The sequence below is a fragment of the Gorilla gorilla genome, chromosome 12, assembly GCF_029281585.2.
Source record: "Gorilla gorilla gorilla isolate KB3781 chromosome 12, NHGRI_mGorGor1-v2.1_pri, whole genome shotgun sequence".
Taxonomy (NCBI): Eukaryota; Metazoa; Chordata; class Mammalia; order Primates; family Hominidae; genus Gorilla; species Gorilla gorilla.
In genome coordinates, this window is record NC_073236.2 from 115,000,068 (window position 1) to 115,020,019 (window position 19,952).

General features: G+C 53.5%; 1 protein-coding gene across 6 annotated transcripts in view; it reads left to right on the forward strand.

Moving 5' to 3' along the window:
- The first annotated feature begins 4,717 nt into the window (after positions 1 to 4,717).
- The window catches only part of ADCY3 (adenylate cyclase 3), a 101,552-nt gene continuing 86,317 nt past the window's right edge, over positions 4,718 to 19,952 (forward strand). For all 6 annotated transcript variants that reach the window (XM_055377558.2, XM_055377559.2, XM_063696016.1 and 3 more), the window contains exons 1-2: positions 4,718 to 4,857; positions 5,356 to 6,223. In XM_055377558.2, coding sequence (XP_055233533.2) covers positions 5,549 to 6,223 — 675 coding nt within the window. In that variant the 5' untranslated portion in view covers positions 4,718 to 4,857; positions 5,356 to 5,548. The remainder of the gene's footprint in view (positions 4,858 to 5,355; positions 6,224 to 19,952) is intronic.

Below are 19,952 nucleotides of genomic sequence, written 5' to 3' on the forward strand. Positions count from 1 at the left end.
GAGTATCCCATGCCACATCCCCCCGGTCCCCCTCTCCACTCCTGTTACTGCTGCAGGCACACCCCAGCAGCACCTTGCCAGGTATCTGCACTGAGGATCTCTCGTTTCCTGCCCAGTCGCTCACCGCTTAGCCTCCTTTGCACAAGAGCCAGGGAGAGAACACCCCGACTGGCAACCCTTAACCAACAGGGAAGGATGGAAGGAGGACGAACACCCACCTTTGCCAGCCCTCCAGTGGAAAGCTCTGAGGTGCCTTCTGCAAGGCTCATCAGAGGGTCCCAGCAGGATCAAGGCCCCCTCCCACACCAGTGGCCAACTCCGTCACAAACCCTCATATTTACCGGCTTTTCTGCCTTCTCTGTTTTGAGCTTCCCAGGCTCCTGCTCTGTTTCCCTGGAATCACTTCCCCAGTTGAACCACCTGCATGCAGGCCGGGTCTCAAGCTCTGCTTTCAGGCCCCAGACAGGGCTCTCCTGGTGCCCAGCACCAGGGGAGCTAATGATCTTCTCTCTCCCACTTCTGTTTTCCCCCAGGACACAGAGTTCTGCTCTGATCTATTGTTTGCTGGATTCAAGAGCCACCACATTCCCCGGGGGGGCCAAACCATTCTTGTTTATCCAATAACAATTAATTCTCAGCCATGATTTCTAGTCTTGAACCACACAAACAAAAAGTTGCCTTCAGCAAAGAGGCATCCCATCCAGGCAGATGCTGGATTGAGGTTGGGGGGGTCAGGATGCCCTCCAAGCTTCGACCTAAGTCTATGATTCTGTCTTCCTTTTAGGACAAGCCACAGGGGCAAGTCACCCATGCAGCCATTTGAGGTCCTGAGTTGTGTGTGTATAGATTTCCTGTATCATTTGATTATAAAAGTGAAGCATGCCAGTTGTCCAGGTTACATCAATACAAAATGTATAGCTTGGAAAGTGAAAACACCTCCCCCATAATCCCACCCTTTTCACTCGAGGGTGGATATTTTTCATTGCCCTGGGACCAGGACATTCTCAGCATCAGGGAATGAGGCCAGCTGGCCCCTTCAAGGACAGCCAGTGCCTTTATAAAGTACCGTTTCTTCTTAGGGAGACTTCCATTCATTCAATGACTATTTTTTGAGTATCTACTAGGTGCCAGGTACTGGGGAAGCCACTGTGAGTGAGATGGATGAGACCCTCGTGGCATTTTCCCTGATCTCCTCTGTGGCTGGATGTCGAGCAGCTCTCTTGCCCAGGAATATTCACCCAGATGCTTCTGGTTCCCCGGGAGTCCTCGCAAGGGGCTACTGCTGTCCCACTGCATTTCCCACATCCACAGGGAAGGGCCGTGCCAGAACCCTGAACACGGAGCAGGGATGGGAATGTGCTGTGCTCTTCCTGCGGCTGGGCCTTTGCAGGGAGGCTCCAGCCACCTGGAACGCCTGCCTTTCAGGCCCATCAGATCCTTCCCTCTTGCCCTGAAAGGCCCTGTCTCTGATCACCTCAGCCAGAAGTCACCCCCAACTGTAACCTGTGTACACCTGAGAGTCTGCCTCCTGAGTCAACATGGTGCCTTGGCAGAACTGGCAGGCTCCTCTGGTTTCCCCAGTGCCTGCTGAACAGGGGCCCACAGAGGAGAGATAGGGATGGTGGGAGAACAGGGAGTGGGACAGTGAAGCCAGCAGGCAGGGGCTGGAGAGGCAGGAGATCAATTTGTTGTTGTTCTTTTTATATGAGGGTGCCTCTGTGTGGAACTCTCTCCCTTCATGGGGTGGGAGGCTGGGGCATGAGTGGTGGCAGAGGGCCCAGCAGAGAACCCTCTCAGCTCAGGAGCTGGGCATGGCCTTGCGGACAGGGTGCTACACTGAGAATCACAGGGCTGGCATGTGTGCCAAGGAAGGGGAAGGGACCCACAGAGGGTGCAACACGGTGTCTCTTGTGCCAAAGCAGGACCAAGCACAAGATTTATCAGCCTTTTAAAAAACATTAGCACACCTCTCCCCCCACCCCCACTTTTTTTTGAGATAGGGTCTCATTCTGTTGCCCAGGCTGGAGTGCAGTGGTACGATCTTGGCTCACTGCAACCTCTGCCTCCTAGGGTCAGGCGATTCTCCCACCTCAGCCTCCTGAGCAGCTGGGACTTCAGGCACCCGCCACCACGCTCGGCTAATTTTTGTATTTTTTGGTAGAGACAGGGTTTTGCCATGTTAGCCAGGCTGGTCTCGAACTCCTGACCTCAAGTGATCTGCCTGCCTCGGCCTCCCAAAGTGCTGGGATTACAGGCATGAGCCACTGCGCCTTGCCGTACATTACATCTCCCTTTGTAAAACATAAAAGTCATGTCCTCTTTAACATCATGTGACAATTCAAAATAAATGTTTAAACCTCCAGCAAAGGCCAGGCATGATGGCTCACACCTGTATTCCCAGCACTTTGGGAGGCTGAGGCGGGCAGATCACTTGAGGTCAGGAGTTCGAGACCAACCTGGCCAACATGATGAAACCCTGTCTCTACTAAAAATACAAAATTTAGCCAGGCATGGTGGCAGGTGCCTATTAATCCCAGCTACTTGGGAGGCTGAGGCAGGAGAATTGCTTGAACCCAGGAGACGGAGGTTGCAGTGAGCTGAGATGGCCACTGCACTCCAGCCTGGGCGACAGAGTGAGACTCTGTCTCATAAATAAATAAATAAATAAATGCCTTCCTTTTTAAAAAACAAAAACAAAAAACAAACCACAAATAACTCCCTCCAAAAAAAATCCCCCCCAAAACCCAAAAACCTCCAGCAAATTAAAACAATGGGGCAGCCCAGAGCAGTGGCTCATCCCTGTAATCCCAGCACTTTGGGAGGCTAAGGTGGGCGGATCACTTGAGGTCAGGAGTTCAAGACCAGCCTAGCCAACATAGTGAAACCCCATCTACTAAAAATACAAAAATTACCCCGGGGCTTGGTGGTGTGTGCCTGTAATCCCAGGTATTCGGGAGGCTGAGGCAGGAGAATTGCGTGAACCTGGGTGGCGGAGGTTGCAGTGAGCTGAGACCACAACACTGCACTCCAGCCTGGGTGACAGAGTGAGACTCAGTCTCGAAAAAATAAAAAATAGAAATAAAATAAAACAATGGGACAAAGTTTTGCTTTATTTAAATTACTAAATTCCTATATCTGATGTTAGGTCCCCTACCTTTGGAATCAAAGCCCTGCGAAGTATGGACTGAAGGTGGCGCCTTTTCAGACAGAGTGTGAGGGAATGGTAGAAACAGCAGTGGCAGGATCGATTCTCTAATGGATCCATTCCCTGAGGGATGCAAGGTGATGCCTGAGGTTCTGGAAGGGGTGCCCGCGGATAACTCTCAGGGGCATGGGGTGGCAGCTCCATCCAGGGTCTGGATAGCCAAGTTTCTCTCCCCTCTGTTCATTCCTTCAGCTCTCCCCAGGGGAGATGACCCCCTATTGCTGCTGGCTGTCCTCAGCACTTACCTTCCCAACACGTGCTTTTGTCCCTTTTGTCCCAAAACATTCTATCTCTTTCCTCTTCCTTTATTTAAATTCCCAAAGCCTGTAGTTGATCTTAGCACGGTGTTCTGTCAAATGCAAGGAAAATAATTTATACTATGGTGTAAGAGACTGATAGGTTTAACTATTCAAAGGAGCATTCGCATCTTTAAGGGAGAGTTTGTGAACTCAAACACATCCCAAACGGGTAGAATGTGCACGGGAAATCTCTTCGAAGCAGGGTCTCAGGAACTCTTCCAGTTCCACGTGTGTAGTGCCCACCGGGCCACCGCCACCCGCCTCCTGAGAGCAGGACAGGGCTCCGCTGCCGGGCCCCTCTGCGGAAAGCTCAGGCCCGGCGCTCCGGAGTCTGGGCTCCCAGGGTGGGCGGGGATACTTAGGCCCCACGTGCCCCGCGGCGGAGCGGTCCCCAAACCTGAGCCCTGGCCTCTGCCGGCCCGGAAGGAAGCCGCGGCGGAGGAGGGGGCGGCGGGGTGCCCCGAGCGCGCCTCACCTGCGGGCGGGCGCGTCCCGGGCTTCCATCCTCCTAGACCGGGCCTCCTCGCTGGAAGGGGTGGATTCGCCCCAGCCCTACCGCCCACCGCCCACCGCCCACGCCCGCGCTTCCACGCAGCCATCGCCCCAGCCCGCCGCCCGCGCCGGATCGGGGGCCGCCCGGGCCCCTCCAGCTCTCGCCCGCGCGGGTCCTGGGACCGCCGCCCGGCGCCTCCCCCGCCGCCCCACTCCGGAACGCGCCGCCGAGAGGGCGGCGACTGGGGCGAGGGAGGGGCCGCCCCGCCCGCCTCCCGCCTCCCGCCTCCCGCCTCCCGGGGCCTGGAGCGCGCGTGGCCCCGGAGCCGCCGGCGCCGCGCGGGGAATAGCTGTGCAGCACGCCGAGCCCGGACTCGCCTGGCTTGGCTCGGCGCGGGCGGGCGAGAGGATGCTGGCGGGCTTCCCCGGGCTCGGCCCGCGCTCCCGCCGGGGAGGGCCCCGCGCGCGCTCCTAGCAGCTGCCGCCGCCGCGGGTGCAGGGGAGGGGTCCGGAGAGCCGCGCTCGCCGCCGCCCGCGCCTGCCGGCCCCCGCACGGCCCCTGCCCCCGAGCCTCAGCCCCAGGGCGGGCGCGCTGGGCCGGCGCCCCCGGATCTCCCAGCCCTCGTCGCCGCCTCCTCCTTCCCCCTGCGGCCGGGCGCCCGCGGATGCTGAGGGGCAGCCCTGCGCCTCTCCCGGTCGGATCCCGGGCCTGACGGCGGGAGATCGCGCTCCGGCCGGGCCCCGAGGCGCTGGCGGGGCGGCGCGGCTCTGCGGGGAGCAGCCCTCGGGCGCGCCGAGCTCTCCCGCCCCAGCCCGCGCGGGGACCGTCCCGGAGCACGCGGTGGCCGAGTTCCCGCACAGGTAAACGCAGGGGCAGGGCCAGGCTTCCGGGGGGGAAGACAGCGCCCCGAGCGTGGGAAGGGGGCCGGATTGGAGCCCGAGTCTCCAAGGGCTTGGTGGAAAAAGGAAGTAAACAGAAGGAAGGCTCAGGAATCCCCCAGGATGGTCCTGATTTCTTTCCGGCACATTTTATTTCCAGCTTCTAAGGACTGGGCCTGGAGGGAATTTAGGTGAGGAAGTCAGGGACTGAGAAAGAAGAGATGACAGAGAGAAACCGGTTACCAGGGATGGAAAGGCGGCTAGGCCCTTCTACAAGCCAGGGACAGGAAATTGAGTGTCTGGCGTGGACGGTACTAAGTGTGCGTGCGGTGGGCGGTGGTGTGAGCCGGGGGTGGCAGGGAAGGCCCTGGGTTGGGAGGCTCTTGCAGCAGAGATCCTTTTATGAGGGTTAGGGCGGGTCATGGGGAAACCGCAAGGTAGGAGGGAAGAGGTGCTTCTACTCAGCAATGCCCTTTTCAGTTCTAGCTGATCAGTGCTACCTGTGCTCTGGAAACCCGCTCTGCGTTCCTGCTGGAGGTGGCCTCCCCTCCGCCCCAGACAAGAAGAGGCCCTCACCCCTCCCCAGGTCTCAGCCCTGAGAGGAGGCCCAGTCCAGAGCTCTTCCTCCGTTCCCAGTCCACTTCTCTAGGGCCAGTAGCAGACACCAGCCAGTATGCCGAGGAACCAGGGCTTCTCCGAGCCCGAATACTCGGCCGAGTACTCAGCCGAGTACTCCGTCAGCCTGCCCTCCGACCCTGACCGCGGGGTGGGCCGGACCCATGAAATCTCGGTCCGGAACTCGGGCTCCTGCCTGTGCCTGCCTCGCTTCATGCGGCTGACTTTCGTGCCGGAGTCCTTGGAGAACCTCTACCAGACCTACTTCAAAAGGCAGCGCCACGAGACCCTGCTGGTGCTGGTGGTCTTTGCAGCCCTCTTTGACTGCTACGTGGTGGTCATGTGTGCTGTGGTCTTCTCCAGCGACAAGCTGGCTCCCCTCGCCGTGGCTGGAATTGGACTGGTGTTGGACATCATCCTCTTCGTGCTCTGCAAAAAGGGGCTGCTCCCGGACCGGGTCACCCGCAGAGTGGTGCCCTACGTGCTGTGGCTGCTCATAACCGCCCAGATCTTCTCCTACCTGGGCCTGAACTTCGCGCGTGCCCACGCGGCTAGTGACACGGTGGGCTGGCAGGTCTTCTTTGTCTTCTCCTTCTTCATCACGCTGCCCCTCAGCCTCAGCCCCATCGTGATCATCTCCGTGGTCTCCTGTGTGGTGCACACGTTGGTCCTGGGGGTCACCGTGGCCCAGCAGCAGCAGGAGGAGCTCAAGGGGATGCAGCTGCTGCGGGAGGTGAGTCCTGCCCACTGTCCCCTCACAGCGTCCTCTCCAGCAGCTCTCACCAACTTGGGACCTGTTGGAGTTGCTGTTTGCTTTGCCTTTGAGTCAAAATGTGTCCTGGGGGCCTCCGGGGCTCTCACCTCTCTCCCTAGTCCCTGCCTTTTCACGCCTGTGCCATTACCCGGAGTCTGCCTGTGCTTGGCCCCAGGGAAAGGAGGATGTCAGGGCATTGGGCCTCAGGGCCACTCTTCACCTGTGCCCAGTCTAAGTGTGTGACAGGAAGGCCCACCCAGGGCTGGTCTTGAGGCAGCATTGTCCTGGCCATTCCCTGTCAGTGACCCTGGCAAGGAGGACCTCCCTTGGGAAGAGGGCTCCTCGATTCCCATCTCTCCCCAGCACTGACTAGCTGTGTGGACTCAGTGCCCCTTTGTCAAATGGGGATAACATCCGCCCTGCCTGCGTGACACGGTTGTTGTCAGGATCGCAGGAGATGTGGGGGAAAGCGCATTAGGATACGTGAAGGGCTGCACACAGGGAAGACACAGTTGTCATATTTCCTGCCTCTGGGAGCTCGGGGTGCCTGGGGAGTTCTATGAAGTGGAGAATGGTGGTCTCCCCACTGAAGGTGTGGTGTGGGGATGCAAATGGGGACAGTCATGCCGGCCACTGTGACGTAGGGTCTCCTGGTCCTAAAGCACGCATTCTGCTGGTCCTGGAGCACGCGTTCTACTGGAAGGGGTGGAATTTCGGCCTCAGCTTAACTATTATAGTATTGTGTTCCCACCAAGTGCCAGGCCCTCAGGGGCTGCAGAGACCAGGGGACCTGAGGGACAGTAGGCAGTGTGTGTCCCTGGGGAGCCAGCAAGCCGGTGACCAGAGAATGAGGCGGAGATGTCTGCATCTGGGTTTGGTGCCCAGCCTGCCAGCCTCGTGCCAATGATGGTCAAGAGGGCTCCCCCACTTCCTGCCCCTGCAGTGCTCTGTCTGGTAGAGATGTCTTAACTCCCACGCCAGCTCTGTTCTGTGGTTAGTGGGGCTGGGGTAGAGTCAGCTCTGAAGCAGTGACCTTCTGGGTGTCAGGAGAGGCAGGGCGTGCCCAGAATCCTTGCTGACTGATGTGAGCCTCTAGCAGCCATGCAGGTCAGTGCCTGGGTCCTGGAGACCAGCTGCTATGTGCAGGCCCAGTGTGGACAGACAGAATCTTCCACTTCTCTGCTAATTTCTCCACTCATGCCTCATCCTGCTGATTTGTTCTAGAAATGGGTAGAGGATGTTAACATAGGCAGGGCCTGGCAGGGCATCTAGCCCAGACTACCTATTTTACAGAGGAGGAAACAGAGATGGGTGATAACTGGTTCACTGTCACCCAGCACTTTGGTGGCAGAAACAGGATGGGAGCCCAGGCATTGACCCCCAGCCCAGGGCTCATTTGTGTATGTTCCTTGGAGCACTGAGAGCTGCCTGAGAGCAGGAGCTTTGCTTCCCACCCCACCTCCTGGAGACAGTGGCTATGTGCTGCCCTGCCGTCCCCACCCCAAATCTCTGTAGAGGGGGCTGTGAGTTTCTGGTCATTGACTAGGTGGAAACATCAGTCTTGTCTCTTCAGGCCATGCATTAGCCAGTCCCAGGTTCTTTTTTTTTTGAGACGGAGTCTCGCTTTGTTGCCAGGCTGGAGTGCAATGGCGCGATCTCAGCTCACTGCAACCTCCGCCTCGCAGGTTCAAGCTATTCTTCTGCCTTAGCCTCCTGAGTAGCTGCGATTACAGGCACGCGCCTCCACGCCTGGCTAATTTTTGTATTTTTAGTAGAGACAAGGTTTCACCATGTTGGCCAGGATAGTCTCGATCTCTTGACCTCGTAATCCGCCCGCCTCGGCCTCCCAAAGTGCTGGGATTACAGGCGTGAGCCACCATGCCCGGGCATCCCAGGTTCTAAGGTCTGAGGTCTGAGGATGACTGGTCTCTCTAGCTCCATCTCCTCAGGTGGACAAGGAGCTTATTTTGAGGCTCCTGGAGCTTCCAGGGAAAAGGACTGAGAAGGTGTGGCCACAGGGCTGGGCCGGGGCCCGGGTGCCCCACCACGTGGCTACTCGGAGATCACTTCTGAACTCGTGATTGTTCTCCTTTGGGTATTGCTAAGACATAAAACCCTAAAACTTAGAAAACAGGAAAAAAAAAGATAGAAATCAAGAATAAAAATATTAGCATCCCAGGGGAGCCTGACCTTGGCATGGAAGCAGTGCCTGAGAGGCAGCTTTGGGAACAGAGCAGGAGGGGCAGAGAGCTCTCAAGGTCCGATTGGGAGCCTGAGATCGAAGGCAGGAGGCCCCAGCTTACAGTGGGCTGTGTTCCAGAAGCTTCTGAGTCACTGGTTTGGGACTAATGTGACTTTTTAAAAGGTGCCTGGGTTCCCAGGCCCACCCACCAGAGTCTTCCTCAACTCACAGCATCCCGGCATTTGGCCTCTGAAGATGGTGGAAACGGGGCCGGGCATGGTGGCTCATGCCTGTAATCCCAGAACTTTGGCAGGCTGAGGCAGGCGGATCACCTGAGGTCAGGAGTTCAAGACCAGCCTGGCCAACATGGCGAAACCCCGTCTCTACTAAAAATACAAAAATTAGCCAGGTGTGATGGGGCGTGCTTATAATCCCAGCTACACAGGAGACTGAGGCAGGAGAATCACTTGAACCTAGGAGGCAGAGATTGCAGTGAGCTGAGATCACACCACTGCACTCCAGCCTGGGCGACAGAGCGAGACTCCATCAAACAAAAACAAAAACAAAAACAACAAAAAACACAAGCTGCAGCAGCCTGTGTTGCTGTGGGGAGGGACACCCGGGACAGCGGTGTCCCCTGAGCCCTGGAGTGAGGCGTCATTCATCTCCCCTGCTGCCGTTGCCTCCTGGGATGTGGGCCCCATCAAGGATCGGGGGCAAGGGCTGGAGGATAGGATGCAAGAACCAGGGGACCAGGCCCCTTCTGGTCAGGGTAGGTCCCAGAACTTTCTCCAGACCCCAGGCTCCGCCTTTCTCCTACCCATGTGCTTGCCCTTGTCTTTCTCTCTCCCATCCCCTGTCGGCTCTGGCTGGGGACTCCCTCCAGGGTCAGTGGGGGATGAACGCAGTTTCCCAGTTCGAAATAGACACCTGGATTTCTGGGGTCTTGTGAGTTTTGTGGTTTTGTTGCTGCTGTCACTGGCAGCATGAAGAAGCATTGCCAGTGTCAAAAGTCTTCTTCCTCTGCAGCCCTTATCCCCCCATGCCCATGTGCAGCTCTGTGGGGAAGGACAGAAGGTACACATGGGGCTGTTGGCAGCCTGAGAGGTCAGAGGCCAGCCAGACAACCTGTCCTGGGCTCCTCTCAGGAGGCCAGCGGGTGGGGTTCTGACAGGAAGAGCAGGTGATCAGGGAGTGTGGGATGGGGTGGGGCTGGGGCCCCACCAATGAGTTAATGAGTGAATATTGCCGAGCAGCATGGGCCTTGCAGCCTGCAAGGTCAGGGGATAAGGAGGATGAGGCCATCTGACACTCAGGCTGTGCTGGGGCGGGGAGGATGTTCTGAGAGCCACCTTGGGTGGGCAGGGACCTAGCCAATGGTTCTTACGACCCATCCTCTAGCCCCTGCCTGTCCCCCATTCCTTTTTTTTTTTTTTTTTTTTGAGACAGAGTTTCATTCTTATTTCCGAGGCTGGAGTGCAATGGCACAGTCTTGGCTCACTGCAACCTCCTCCTCCCGGGTTCAAGTGATTCTCCTGCCTCAGCCTCCCAAGTACCTGGGATTACAGATGGCCACCACCACGTCTGGCTAATTTTTTTGTATTTCTAGTAGAGACAGGATTTCACCATGTTGGCCAGGCTGGTCTCGAACTCCTGACCTCAGGTAATCCACCTGCCTTAGCCTCCCAAAGTGCTGGGATTACAGGTGTGAGCCACTGTCCAGAGGAGGGAACAGAGGACAAAACAGAGATGGGTGATAACTGGTTCACTGTCACCCATCACTTTGGTGGCAGAAACAGGACGGGAGCCCAGGCGTTGACTCCCAGCCCAGGGCTCATTTGTCTGTGTTCCATGGAGCACTGATTGCTGCTCCATGGGTCCCCCATCCCAGGAGGCAACACAGGCCCAGAGCAGCCGGAAGGGAGGACAGATGGATCAGCAGGAGCTGAGGCTGGCAGTGTTTGCCCATTTCGCTCCCCTGGCCTGGGTCCTGCCCCAGGACCTGTTACGGAATAACTTGCCCTTTACTGCCCTAAACTGCCCCTGGGCTGGGTGAGGAGGAAGGAGGGGGCTGGGCTCAGGACCAGGACCTGCAGGACCAGCGGCCAATGAGTGCGGACAATGGGGAAGGCAGCCAGGATGGTTGGGGGTGGTGTGTGTGTGTGTGGGGGGGGGCGTGCCTTTAGCATTTGGCAAAGTAGGGACTAGGAACTGCTGACAAATATTTTGTACCCTTACTTCAGAGCAGAAAGGCTATTTGGGAGCAAAATTCTCTCATGGAATGAAGAGCCTGTTAAGACCTTTTTCCACCAAGTAAAACATGAGGAAGCTGTGGATGTGCAGTTTCTTTCACACCTGCAAATTACACAGCAATCATTCACCCAGCAAAGGAACATTTGCTCCTAGGGGCTGGAGGGAGCTGCCGTAGGGAGGGTGAGAGGAAGCTGAGGCTTCCAGAGACACCCTGTCTGCAGACGGCAGGTAGCTGTTGCATGCACCTCATCCCATTTAATCCTGGATGTTACTGGCTCCATTTCACAGATAAGGGGACTGAGGCTCAGTGAGGTTGAGAGGAGGTAGTGGGATGGATTACAGGGGAGGGGTCACTGATGAGTGAGAAAGGTGGGTTGGGGGACTTTCCTGAAAGCCTCTCTTTCTCTGGAACCCAGGCATCTGGGCCTCCTACTTTTCTGGCTGCCCCCAAATGTCTTTGCTAAGCAACGTAGCTGAACAGTGCCAAGAGATGGCAGTCTCTAAGGTATAACAGGAGGCACCCCCTTCTCCCCATGGGAATTGGATGCAAAGAAGGGAGAAGCCCATGACGATGTTCCCTGTGGGCACGTGGCCAGGAGTACTTGAGAAAGGCAGGGGGCTGAATTGGGACAGGAGCTGGTGTGAGGTGCAGTGGGCAGGAAGCAGCAGGCCTGGGGGCTTTCAGCCTTCAGGAAGCAGGCTGCAGGGAGAGGTGTGCAGGACACAGAGCAAGAGGAGGCAAACTCAAGCCAGTCCTGGCTCTTTGGCCCTGGGCTCCTCCACTGACCCGGGACGGGAAAGAAGCCGTCATCCCTCCGTGGAGAGTATGCAGATGGGCATCAGTAGAGGGTCCAGGGACCAGAACAATGATGACGTGCGTAGAAGGGGACTGCAGGGCCGTCAGATTCAGCTGCATGTGAGGAGGAATAATCAGCCATTGAACATGTAAACAACTTTGCAGAAAATCAACCCCTCCATCCTTTCCCCGTCGCAGCTTTCTGTGGCCTTTTCTGACCCCGATCTGTGTGTAAACAGAGCTTTCCCAGTTTGTCATCATCATGCATATGCAATTTAGGCCCCACCTTTCATCCACATTATTTCCCTGACATTTTGCTGTGAACATTGGACTCCTCGTGTTTATTATTTTAAATCAGCGCTTATATAGTCAGCGAGTTTTTCTAGAGAGGAAACGGAAGCCCAGGGCTGGGCCAGGGGTGGGTAACTGGGTAGTTTTATATGCGCATGCAGGCACACACACACACACACACACACACACACACACACACACGCATGCTCACTCCTGGGCTTGGTCTGCCCAGCCTTCTGGGTAAACCCTCCGTCAGATGGAATGGCTGGGATGCCAGGGTTATTGGCATTCTGCAGTTTCTTCATAAACAAACAGCAAATCCCACGAGGGTGGTCTAATGCTGGATAAATATTCCAACACCACCCTCTGCCCCTGGCTGCCCCCCCCCCACCAAATTACACATTCTCTTTGTTTTTTTCTTTTTTTCTTTTTCTTCTTCCTTTTTTTTTTTTTTTCAAATAGAGACAGAGTTTCACCATGTTGCCCAGGCTGGGCTTGAACTCCTGAGCTCAGGCGGTTCACCCACCTCGGCCTCCTAAAGTGCTGGATTACAGGTGTGAGCCACCACGCCCAGCCATCACCAAATTACACGTTCTTGATAATAGATTCCACGGGTATGTGCTATCACCAACACGGAGACTCAGAGACACATTGTGCGTAGGTCGAGGCCCATGAGCAGGGACAGTGAGGAGGTGGCTGTGTTTACTGAGCTCTTGCTCTGTCACAGTTTAGTGCCTTCTGGCAAGAGGCAAATATTATTTCCATTTTACAGATCAGGAAACCGAAATGGGTGACAACTGAAATGACTTGTCCAGGGCCACATGCCTAGTAAGAGGCAGAGCAGGATTGGAGCCCAGGTCAGTAGGATTTTGGAGTTCCTTCTCACTGGCGTCATAAAAGAACCCATTAGGCGGTGACCAGTAGCTCATGCCTGGAATCCCAGCACTTTGGGAGGCTGAGGCAGGAATATCACTTGAGGCCAGGAGTTCAAGACCAGCCTGGGCAACATAATGAGACCCCATCTTCATACACACACACACACACACACACACACACACGTACACAACCACCAAAAAAAATTCAGCTGGGCTTGGTGGTGTGTGTGTGTGTGTGTGTGTGTTTGAGTCTGTCGCCCAGGCTGGAGTGCAATGACGCTATCTTGGCTCACTGGAGCCTCCGCTTCCCAGGTTCAAGCAATTCTCCTGCCTCAGCCTCCCAAGTAGCTGGGATTTCAGGCACCCACCACCATGCCTGGCTAATTTTTTTTTTGTATTTTAAGTAGAGGTGGGTTTTCACCACAGTAACCAGGCTGGTCTCGAACTCCTGACCTCAGGTGATCCACCCGCCTCGGCCTACCAAAGTGCTGGGATTACAGGCATGAACCACAGCGCCCAGTCTGATGGTGTGTGTCTTGTACAGGAGGCTGGGGAGGGGGATGGCTTGAGCCCAGGAGTTTGAAGTTACAGTGAGCTTTGATCATACCACCCCACTGCAGCCTGGGGAACAGTGAGACCCCATCTCAAAAAAAAAAAAAAAAAGAACCCCTTATATCTTCCCTCGGAGCCTGTTGAGATAGTTCCAATGGGGTTAGGGTTTTGGTTTCTCAACCCACAAGCGTTAGAAGGAGCAATTTGGGGGATGAGGAGGTGTTTTTCGGGGCATCTTCAAGGAACAAAGATGTCTTGGGTGTTGAGTGTTGCAACCAACAGCCCTCATATGCACCTTCTGTGGGTGTAGGAGGCGTTGTTACATTATAGGACAGCATAGTAACTGATGTGCATAATGGTGACCAACTCATCAAGAAAATATTAAGGCCAGGCGCGGTGGCTCACACCTGTAATCCCAGCACTTTGGGAGGCCGAGGTGGGTGGATCACGAGGTCAGGAGATGGAGACCATCCTGGCCAACATGGTGAAACCCTATCTCTATTAAAATACAAAAAATCAGCCAGGCGTGGTGGTGCACGCCTGTAGTCCCAGCTACTGGGGAGGCTGAGGCAGGAGAATTGCTTGAACTCGGGAGGCAGAGAGTACAGTGAGCTGAGATTGTGCCTGGTGACAGAGGGAGACTCTGTCTCACAAAAAAAAAAAAAAAAAAGAAAGGAAATATTAAATTGCATTTAGTATAAAGTGTAGTGTAGTATCTAAAAACATTTTCCTCGGGAATGGATAACACAAGTTTGAACAAATAAGGATTATATTTGGAAATTCAGTAATGTGAGATGGCTCATTACTCGGTGTTACTGAATATATGTCCATTTATTCACCATGTGTTTTAGTTATCCACTGCTGTGTAACAAACAGCCCCAAAATTTGGGGGCTTAAAAGAGTAACAGTTTAAACCTGGGCAACATGGCAAAACTCTGTCTCTACAAATGGTACAAAAATCAGCCAGGCATGGTAGCATGTGCCAGTAGTCCCAGCTACTCAGAAGGCTGAGGTGGGAGGATTATGAGCCCCAGATGCTGCGATGAGCCATGATCGTGACGCTGCACTCCAGCCTGGGTGACAGAGCAAGACCGGTCTCAAAAAAGAATAAAAAAAGAATGACAGTTTATTGTTTCTCATGATCCTGTGGGTTGACTGTTCAGCTGGGTGGTTTTTGTGCTTCATGTGGCATGGGCTGGGGTCACTCATTTGTCCACCTGCGCTGTTTCATTCACCTGCAGCATTCAGTTGCCAGCTATGCTGGCAAGTTCTAAGAAGCCTTTACTCATGTCTGGAGCCTCAGAGCTCCTCCTCCTGACCTCTCCATGTGGCTAACTTGGGCTTCGTCACAGCATGGTGGTCTCAGAGAGAAGGTGGAAGCTATCACAGTTTTTAAAGGTTAGGCTCATCACTATCGGCTACAAGAAGTCAAGGCTAACTCAGGTGCAAGAGGAAATTGATTCTATCTTTTGATGTTTGAGTAGCGTGTGTAACGGAGGGAATGAATTGATAGCAGCTGTCTTCTGAGGCTGTCTGAGAAACCAGGAGGCACATGGGGGATGATGGGGAGAAGGAACTAATTAAAGCCATGAGATTGGGTAGGGTCCAAAATACTCTGTGACCATAGAATGCTTCAAAAGTTAGAAATGTGGCCCAGAGCCCAGTGTTTTTAACTCCATTAAGGTATTGATTCTCTGTAGGATCCAATACATCATTTCTAAGATTTTTAGAAAGTTTCAGAAACTGCATTGTACAGAGAGAAATGGTCGCTCAGAATTCATCTGTATAGACTTTGCCTTGCCTTATTTGGGTGAGAAGTCATTCTCTTACCTTCTCAAGCATGCAGCGGCCCCTGTGTCCAGGACATTGCCCTAGGTGACAGGAGTGTGGCTTAATCATGGACCCCAGCACCATTCCTGCCCCTTTCTCTCCTCAGCTTAGGTTGGCAGCTTGGCTCTGATGTTTGTATTCCTTTCCCGGGAGGTAGAGATTTGCATGTGCACAAGCTTCAGAAACATCAGATAGGATTGGGTTTGCATTTAGGGGGATCATCTTGGTGGACCTGAATGAAGTTGGCGTGGTGCAGGAGGCTGGTGAGGGAGTCCAGGCATGGCACCATGAGGGCCACCCACCAGGATGGACGTAGGGGATGAAGAAGATGAGTTTGGTTTGAGTTGCCCGTGGGACATCCAAGTGGAACTTTCAGATTATTCAGTGGAAAGTTATTGAACACCTTCTGTATACCAGACCTTGTACTCAAGATCTGGAGAAGAAAGATCTAGAGTTGCAGATTTGAGAATCATCGGCATTTAAGTGGCACCTAAAACTGTAGGGAGGCTGAGGGGTTGCCTGGGGAGAGTGTGTAGAATCAAAAAGGAAGGGGGCTTAGAATCCAACACGTGGAGCAGCCAATGTGTGTCGGGGGGGCCCTCAGCATGGGACATCTGTAACCCGCCCCTGCTTCCTGCCGGGACCCATGATTGTCCCAGGTAGCCTGTGCTGGGTAGATTGGCCGTTAGGAAGCAGGAAGCAGTGTCTGTCTGATGATGTTTTGCACGACTGATGCTCTTGCATTGGGGAGACTTAAGCCTAGCCAAGGTGGGGCCGTGGGGCCAGTTGAGGGACTGCTTCCCACAGTTCTAACTGGCAAACAAGGGCACGGGAGTGTGACTGTGTTACCTGGTTGGGGGAGGGGTGGGTAATATGTAGAGGCACTTTAAACTACAAAGCACTGTGCAGATGCTAGTTATTTCTTTATTACATTTAATCTTGGCAGACCATCTCTGATCTTTGAACTATGAATGAATCAGACCAAGTTTCTTCATTATCCTTTTTTCATCTCTTTTCTGCGTAATCAACTAGCTCTTTTTCCTCATTGTGAAAGGATTATTGTTAAGAATATTTCAAATTATAAAATGCTGAATAATATTGCAGAATATTGTACTATTCCTTTTCTGTAGGGCATTTGTCTACTTTTTTTTCTTTCTTTTTTTTTGAGACAGAGTTTTGCTCTTGTTGCCCAGGCCGGAGTGCAATGGTGCAATCTCAGCTCACCGCAACCTCTGCCTTCCAGGTTCAAGTGATTCTCCTGCCTCAGCTTTCCCGAGTAGCTGGGGTTACAGGCATGCGCCACCATGCCCAGCTAATTTTTGCATTTTTAGTAGAGATGGGGTTTCTCCATATTGGCCAGGCTGGTCTTGAACTCCCGACCTCAGGTGATCTGCCCACCTCGGCCTTCCAAAGTGCTGGGATTACAGGCGTGAGCCACCACGCTTGGCTCATTTGTCTACTCTTAATTTTTGTATTTTTATTTTTATTTTTTCTTGAGAGAGAGTCTCGTTCTGTTGCCCAGGCTGAAGTGCAGTGGCACAGTATCAGCTCACTGCATCCCCTGCCTCCTAGGCTCAAGTGATTCTCCTGCCTTAGCCTCCCAAGTAGCTGGGATTACAGGAGCTCACTACCACACCCGGCTAATTTTTGTATTTTTGTAGAGATGGGGTTTCACCATGTTGGCCAGGCTGGTCTCCAACTCCTGAACTCAAGTGATCTGCCCACCTCGGCCTCCCAAAGTGCTAGGATTACAGATGTGAGCTACCGCGCCCAGTCTTGTCTACTCTTAATTTATTGATTTTATTTATGTGTCACTTGCATTTTATTTACTTGCTGTTGTTGTTTCAGCAGGCCCATCCCCTCTCTCCTTTCCCCTCCTTGCCATTTCCTGTCTTCCTTCTTCTGAGCAGGTTTTCAGTCCTTTCTTCTAGGAAATTCCTCTTTGTGGTTCCTAAGGAATTCACTTTGATTAGAAATGAAACTGTTTCTTTCCTTTTCCCCTTCGTCTCCTCCACAACACTTTCCTTCTTGTAGACAGGAAAGTAAATGACTTGTTTCAGAAGAAATCTACCCCTCTCTTGAGCTCCATTCAAAACCCCAACATAAGCAACTGGACTTGAACTTTCGCAAGATTTCCATGTCTAGGGTTTGTTGTTCACATGTCACTTCAGGACTGATCTCCAGGAAGTGTAGTTTGGTGTCGGCTGAGTCAGATCTGGTAGTGGAAGACTGCGACAGCTGCCTATCCAGCTCTCGGTGGGCTCCTGGACTGCCCTTGAGGGCAGTTTCTCACCCAAGGGGACCAGGCCCTGAGGAATTTATTCCCATGAGCCTGATTCCTTTCATTTTTATTTTTATTTTTTTGAGATGGAGTTTTGCTCTTGAGTGCAGTGGTGCGATCCTGGCTCACTGTAACCTCCGCCTCCTGGGTTTAAGTGATTCTCCTGCCTCAGCCTTCCGAGTACCTGGGATTACAGGTGCGTGCCACCACGCCTGGCTAATTTTTGTATTTTTAGTAGAGATGGGGTTTTACCATGATGGCCAGGGTGGTCTCAAACTCCTGACCTCAAGTGATCCACCTGCCTCTGCCTCCCAAACTGCTGAGATTATAGGCGTGAGCCGCCGCGCCCAGTCTTGAGCCTGATTCTTATAAGACAGATTGCTCAAGGCCTGGTCACCAACCTGCTTATGGTAGGTGGACCTTCCCACCTTCTCTGGAGGGCAGCGGGGTAGGAGCAGGGGGTGGTAATACCATGTGTGTCATTTGGTACATATTTGCTGCCAATTCCTAAGAAACCAAATCAGTAATTTCCTGAAGGGGAATCTGAGCAAAGCGCGTGGCATGGTGCCGAGGGTTGTTCATCCTCCCACGTGGGGCTGGGGGCCGACCCCACTGCCCACAGGCACATTTTCTACTGTGGACAACCCTGTCAGCTGGAGCCAGCCCAAGGAGTGGCACACAGCCTCACCCTTCAGCGCCTTTTTGCTCTACTCCTGCCCGTGCTTACAGTTTACCTTTCATTGGTGCGGCACTGAGTGCTCTGGAACACACATTCCTCCTGTAGTTGGGCTTGTAGTTGTTAATATCATATTGCCCATCTCCAGGGACAAATTTGGGATATTCACTCTTTATTTCCATGAAGAGCCCAATCTAGGGTGGTTCTTTTTATTTTTTTTTAAACAGAGTCTCACTCTCTCGCCTTGGCTGGAGTGCAGTGGCATCATCTCAGCTCACTGAAACCTCCACCTCCTGGGCTGAAGAGATTCTCCTGCTTCAGCCTCCCGAGTAGCTGGGATTACAGGCGTGCACCACCACCACTGGCTAGTTTTTGTAGTTTTAGTAGAGACGGGGTTTCACCATGTTGGCCAGGCTGGTCTCGAACTCCTGACCTCAGGTGATCCGCCCGCCTCAGCCTCCCAAAGTGCTGGGATTGCAGGTGGCATTTCCTATCCCTTCCATTGTGTCTCAGACCTGCTGGCCTTCACAATTACAGCATAGTGAAGGGACCTTGTGAGTCTTGGTCGACCCTCACCCCGAGTGGCTTTCTGCTTTGGACTCTGGGTCAAAGCACTGGCGTCACAGTCATTCGACTTGAACCACCAGGACCTCCCCCACTTACCAGCTGTGAGATCTGGGGTAAGTTATTTAACCTCTTTGCCTGGTTTCTCCTTCTGCAAAACGGGTGTGATAATAATACCTTTTTCACTGGGATAGGCGGCAAGCACTAGAAATGGCTGTTTCTCTGGCTGTCACTGTCATTGTGATGATTATTGGCTCTGATAAGGAATAGTAGAAAAGCCTGGCCCACCGCAAGGGAGGGAAGAGCAGCCCCAGGCTTCTTCCAGAATGTCTCAAGGGCGCCTGGTGGCTTCAAGCCCTGCCCTTGCCTCCCTGGTTGGGGCGGACCTGACATCCCTCCCCGCTTGGCCCTATCCACCCTATCATTGTTTCCCAACCCCTGACTGGGGTGTCGGACCCTCAGCCCCTGTTTAATAAATACCCATATTCAACTTTCCTAGACAATTTTTGTCTTAAAAAATGTAAAAACGGCTGGGCGCAGTGGCTCACGCCTATAATCCCAGCACTTTGGGAGGCCGAGGCGGGCGGATCATGAGGTCAGGGGATCAAGACCATCCTGGCTAACATGGTGAAACCCCGTCTCTATTAAAAATACAAAAAAATCAGCTGGGTGTGGTGGTGGGTGCCTGTAGTCCCAGTTACTCGGGAGGCTGAGGCAGGGGAATGGTGTGAACCCAGGGGGCAGAGCTTGTAGTGAGCTGAGGTTGTGCCACTGCACTCCAGCCTGGGAGACAGAGCAAGACTCTGCCTCAAAAAAAAAAAAAAAAAATTCAAAAACACACTTTCAATTATTCACCATTTCCCCACAGTAACTAAGAAAAACCAAACTGTACCTTCCCATCTCTCTATAGTGATCATGGCTTTGCTTGCTGGACAGGGCTTTGGTTAATAACTCTAATAATCAGGGAAAAAGCAAAAACAACACAATAAAGGAATGGCGCATAGGAGGCAAAATAGAAGAAACTGACCAGTCGCATTGGCTGACATCTGTAATCCTAACACTTTGGGAGGCTGAGGCAGGCAGATCACCTGAGGTCAGGAGTTCAAGACCAGCCTGGTCAACATGGTGCAACCCTGTCTCTACTAAAAATACAAAATTAGCTGGACGTGGTGGTGCATGCCTGTAATCCCAGCTACTAGGGAGGCTGAGGCAGGAGAATCGCTTGAACCCAGGAGGCAGAGGTTGCAATGAGCCGAGATTGTGCCACTGCATTCCAGCCTGGACAACAGAGATGCTGTCTAAAAAAAAGAGAGAGAGAGAGAAGAAACTTAAAAGCTGGGTCACCGTTTTTTTGGTTGCCTTCTAAATGTTGGAGAGAATATGCTTTCCACATGAAGTTCTCCACAGA